Source organism: Octopus bimaculoides, chromosome 4, assembly GCF_001194135.2.
Source record: "Octopus bimaculoides isolate UCB-OBI-ISO-001 chromosome 4, ASM119413v2, whole genome shotgun sequence".
In the NCBI taxonomy this organism is placed as follows: domain Eukaryota; kingdom Metazoa; phylum Mollusca; class Cephalopoda; order Octopoda; family Octopodidae; genus Octopus; species Octopus bimaculoides.
In genome coordinates this window covers 84402530-84407560 of record NC_068984.1, presented here as the reverse complement: position 1 = coordinate 84407560, position 5031 = coordinate 84402530, and the positions used below count along the sequence as shown (strand labels likewise).

Here is a 5031-nt window from a genome sequence, read left to right as displayed (position 1 = left end):
GCAACGCATTGTAAGCCACACTATAATTTGTGAAAAGATTTATCTGCGTGCCGGGTATGCATCGCCCCTCTGATACCTTTATTTTCACTTTATTTTTTTTCTAATCTTCTGGATCTGGTAGAAGAGGCTTTGCTGGCCCTCTAAGACTAGTGTAATTGATGCCATTAATGTTTCTCTTGAACTTTTACAAGTCAACTATTGCAGCTAAAAAACAGAGAAGGGAGGTAATTCTAGAGCGCCTACATTGTTCATGGATTTACATGATTACATGGATGGATTAACCTAATTATAACTAGTTATCACGTGGACGTACAGTTTACTGCTGTAATACAGGGGCACTAAATAGTTGTTTCATTAGCTTGTATTATAGTTTTCACACTTGCTACAAGCTTAAAGAATGTTATAAAAATACTTTCTAAAATAAAAATCCTCTTTTAGTCTATACCACAATGAAAATAGCGGTATCACAATAATCCGGTGGATTACTATAGCGCCTCCTGAAGAACTCTGTTCATTGAATTACATACCATCTATTTGATGTTATTTTTTTCTTTTTTCATTGTAGATTTGAATCTGGTGGCATGAATCTGTCACAATGAAGTTAGTGTATCTTACACCATTATTGAGACAGGATTTCTTTGTGTAAGATGTCAGCTGGTTCTCCAGCTAACTGTGAGAGATTTTCCTGGCAGTCTGTTCCATCCCTTTTGTCTTTATGTATTAACTTCGTAGCTGACAATTTGGACTTGGTTGAATCATTCCAACACTTTCCTGACCTTCTTGGTAAAGAAATCTTCCTTGCTGCCGAACGCAATGAACAATTTGCTCAACCAGATTCTACTGTTATCCAACGCCTTGAACTCTTTTCCACAGCCTTCAGCACTGAATTCCTACAGAGTTTATATTTAAGTCGAGAACATCTGCTGGTGAACTATTTGTCTGATGATTTCCTTCTGTTTGCTGGTGTGCAGTCCTTGAACCTCAGCCACTGTGGATTATCTGATGACCATGAAATTTTATACAAATTGAGTTGTTTTACAAAGTAAGTTCATTACATTTTTCTACCTATATTAAAGTTTGTGTATTCAGTTAACCACTTTTGAATGTTTTATTCAAACCACTACATTTTAAATTATATTTAATCTATGTACTTAGATAAAATTCAAGAAAGAAAACAAAAAAAATTCCTATCTGTAGTAACTCAACTTGTTAATAATAGCAACCAAATATCCCTGAAATTACATCCTACCACCTGAGATGTGCACATGGATGTGTGGTTAAGAAGTTCACTTTGGAACCACATGCTTAGGAGTTCAGTTCCACTGCATGGCTGTTGTCAGCTGGCATCCTGTATTAGAGTTCCAGGTCAACCAGTACTTTGTGAGTGAAATTGGTTGTTGGAAACTAAAGAAGGCCATAGTATGCATGAAATCTTCTGTGCTTGTCTGTGAGTTCATATTTTCCCTCGTTTTTGTGTGTATTCACTGATTGTAAACAAAAGTATTACTTTCAAACAGGTGATGTTGTTTCCTTGCAGTCCATGGCTGAAGCACATCTGGGCTTCTTGACATGCTACATGGTCTTTGTAAACAAAGAGGGCATTCAAATGGTGTCAGTTATTTCCAGTTCTCCATGTCCAGGCTGTTCCTTGTTCAAGAGACTGGGGGATTATTACCTTGTTTGGAAACGTATGAATTGGCACAAGGAAGAGCATCTGGCTGTAGAAAACCCTGACCCATGCAAGCATGGAAAAGATGTTAAAATGATGTTGATGATGTTTACTTCAAGCCCATGACTTGCTAAATATAGTAGGTCATACACTATATCTAGCTGGACCATTATATCACAGCCTGTTGTTTAAAATTAGGAAAGGATACATTAGAAACTATATATATATATATATATATATATATACACACACACATAGAGACAATCATCATTTAACATCTGTTATCCATGCTGGCATGGGTTGGATGGTTTGACTGGGCTGGCATACTGGAAGGCTGCACCAGCCTCCAGTCTGATTTGGTATGGTTTTCTATGGCTGGATGCCCTTTCTAACTCCAACCACTCCGAGAGTGTAATGGGTGCTTTTATGTGCCACCGGCACGGGTGCCATTTGTGTGATACCAGGGTGCGTTTACGTGCCACTGGTATGGGTGCTAATTTGCATGACACCAGTATCTGCCACGACTGCGATTTTGCTTGCCTTAATGGGTCTTCATCTCAAGCATGACATAATGCAAAAGATCTTGGTCATTGCCTCCGCGGGGCCCAACACTCGAAAAGAACTCAGTCACTTTGCCTCTGTGAGGCCCAATGCTCGAAAGGAACTCAGCCACCTTGCCTCTGTGAAGCCCAACACTCGAAAGGAACTCAGCCACAAGATTTTATATATATAGTTTTTTTTTTTTTAATTCTGTGAGGAATCCTATTTTCAGATCAGGTCATTCATCATGGTTGTTTGGTTATTAATGTTTTGACCTATGACCAAAGACAAACTAGCTGTGATCATCCCATTTTTTCAAGGGTATTTAAGTCTACATTATTTCATGTGTCCTTTCCTTTATTAAAGTTGGTAGGATGTGATTCGTGGATACTTGGCTGTGATTTCTAGTAGGCTGAGTGACCATGCAGTGACTTACTTGTGTCATAGAAAGGTATCCACTGGAAAGGGCATCTGCTATTGTGAGTGAGTCTGTGTGTGTGACTTTTTTCCTTAAGAATTGAAAAATTCTATTTTTTTTTACATGTGAGGAATTATGGTATTTCAGCAGTATTTTCTTTCAATAATTTACATTTTATAGGTTTTGTTTATTTCTGAAGCCTCAAATATAATGATCATCTGGTTGCTAAAAAATTTACAACTTATTCTTTGGACTGTAACATCAAAATTAGAATCGCCTAACTCTTCTAGAATGAGAAAAATAAAGCTTAATAAGATTTTTTCAAACTATTAAACTCTCTTTAAAGTGGTTTATATCTATAATGTTTTGATAGCTTTGATGTGTGAATTGTCACCAGGTGTCTTATTCCAAGATGTGTAGTACACTGATTAGATTTGAACCTGGAATCTTATTTTCTAAACTAAAAATTAACATCAGTATCTTAGTGGATAAGAATCAATTAAAATATAGTATAGATGTAAATACTGAGGTAAAAAAATAAATATCTATTGCCTCTAAAGATGAGGTTAATTAGTTTGGGAAATGGTAATCTTATTAATAGCCTAACAGAGACATTTAATAAAGTTTTCATTAACTGTTTCAGCTTGAATACTCTATCACTTCAAGATAATGCCTTAACAAGCCGCGGTTTGCAGAAACTGACTCTGCCATTGCGGATGTTCAACCGAGGACCAAAATTACTTAAGGCTCTTGATCTTTCAGGTATCTCCTCTTTTTACCTTTTTTAAAAAAATTTTTCTCTCTAAATTTCTCACTTTGTGCTATACATTTTTATTCTTTACCATTCATATTCATCAAATCTCTTGTTCCGGCACAGACTAAATTTACTTACTTTTATGATTTATTTATATTTCCTAGAAAACCCTGAATTAACAATCCATGGTATTCGCTACTTGAAAGCTTACCCATTGCTTTGTGTTCTTAACCTCTCTAATACAGCAATTAGTGTGAGTATTTTTTTACTTATTTATTTTTATCTTTTATTTTTTCATTGATTGGGCTGTGGCCATACTGGGGCACCACCTTGAAGGTTTCTATGTTTACCTGCCTCAGATGGAGTTTGTTGAGCTAGATTTTGTATGATTGGTCATATTTCTAAGAAGACTGGAAATAAATTATACTGTATAACAGTGATGTTCGCTTACAACTATCGCACAATATAAAAACAAGACAGCATACACATACACTCATATGTATGTGCATAATACATGCATACCCACCTGTTATATGCAGTGGAAGCAGTACTATTTATCTCTCACACTTAATGTAAATACACTGTTGAAAGGCAAGCAGTATTTGTCCTGAAGTAGCCTCATTTATACAGGTTCTGTGTTTAAAAACTCAATATGTATTGGAAGGAGACAAATATCCCAGCCACAGTAAGCAAGAACAAATACATTTTGTTCTTTTTTTTCAATTTCCATCTACTAAATTCACTTACAAAGCTTTGGTTGGCTTGGGTCTATTGTAGGAGACTCTATCCCAACATGCCATGCAATGGTAATGAACTTGAAACCATGTGGTTAAGAAGTGAACTTCTTGGCCATACAGCCATGCCTGCATCCATAACTTAATCAATATTCTCAATTGACGAATTGATTTTATGATATAATCTTCAGAGATAAATTTATTCCATAGCTTTTGTTAGCAGACTCTCTGTTTTCTTGTTAACCAGTAAGTAGTATGTTAGTTTGATACCTTTTACTCTCATCTCTACTGCTTTGAGTGATTGAGTTTCTGTTCTAAATTTGGTAACTGTTATTTTTTTTATCTGTAACCAGGGAGCTTCTACACAGTTGCTTGACCAGTTGCAAATAGCTGCCAAATCTCCTCAATTCACAGCCTAGCATTTTAAAGAATGGACACATTGAACAATATAGTCCTAATAATACAAAGTGATGGAGTGGTCGTGACTGGAATGACTTTAATTATAAATCTGCTAATTAAGCTAACTAGAGGTAAAGCATTTTTAAACGAGGAAACCTCTAGCTACTCACTTAATTGCTAGAAATAGCAGCCAAGTCTTGCCTTACATTGGATAATATAGTCCCTGATACACTGATTGAAAATAAAAGACATGATGTTTATTGCTAGAATACTTTTGACGAGGGTTGACATAGGGCTAAACAACTACTCTACCAATTAACATTCACTAAGCTAACCTTGGGAGAGAGTGCCTATGCAGTTACTGAATAGGCTAGAAATAGCAGTGACATGTCTCTTAGATTACACCCTTTTATCTTAAATAAGGAAAGACACATTGAGTACTGTAGCCAGTCAAGGCAAAACTGAGAGTAAACAATTGCTTTTACTGCAGTCTCTTTTAATTATTATCTGTCTCCAA

At 35.9% G+C, this 5031-nt stretch overlaps 1 protein-coding gene across 3 annotated transcripts in view; it reads left to right on the top strand.

Moving 5' to 3' along the window:
• LOC106870736 (leucine-rich repeat-containing protein 42) overlaps positions 1-5031 on the top strand; it is a 12616-nt gene that overhangs the window by 4535 nt on the left and 3050 nt on the right. For all 3 annotated transcript variants that reach the window (XM_014916921.2, XM_052967181.1, XM_052967180.1), the window contains exons 2-4: positions 566-1042; positions 3271-3389; positions 3546-3634. In XM_014916921.2, the coding sequence (XP_014772407.1) occupies positions 648-1042; positions 3271-3389; positions 3546-3634 (603 nt within the window). In that variant the 5' untranslated portion in view covers positions 566-647. The remainder of the gene's footprint in view (positions 1-565; positions 1043-3270; positions 3390-3545; positions 3635-5031) is intronic.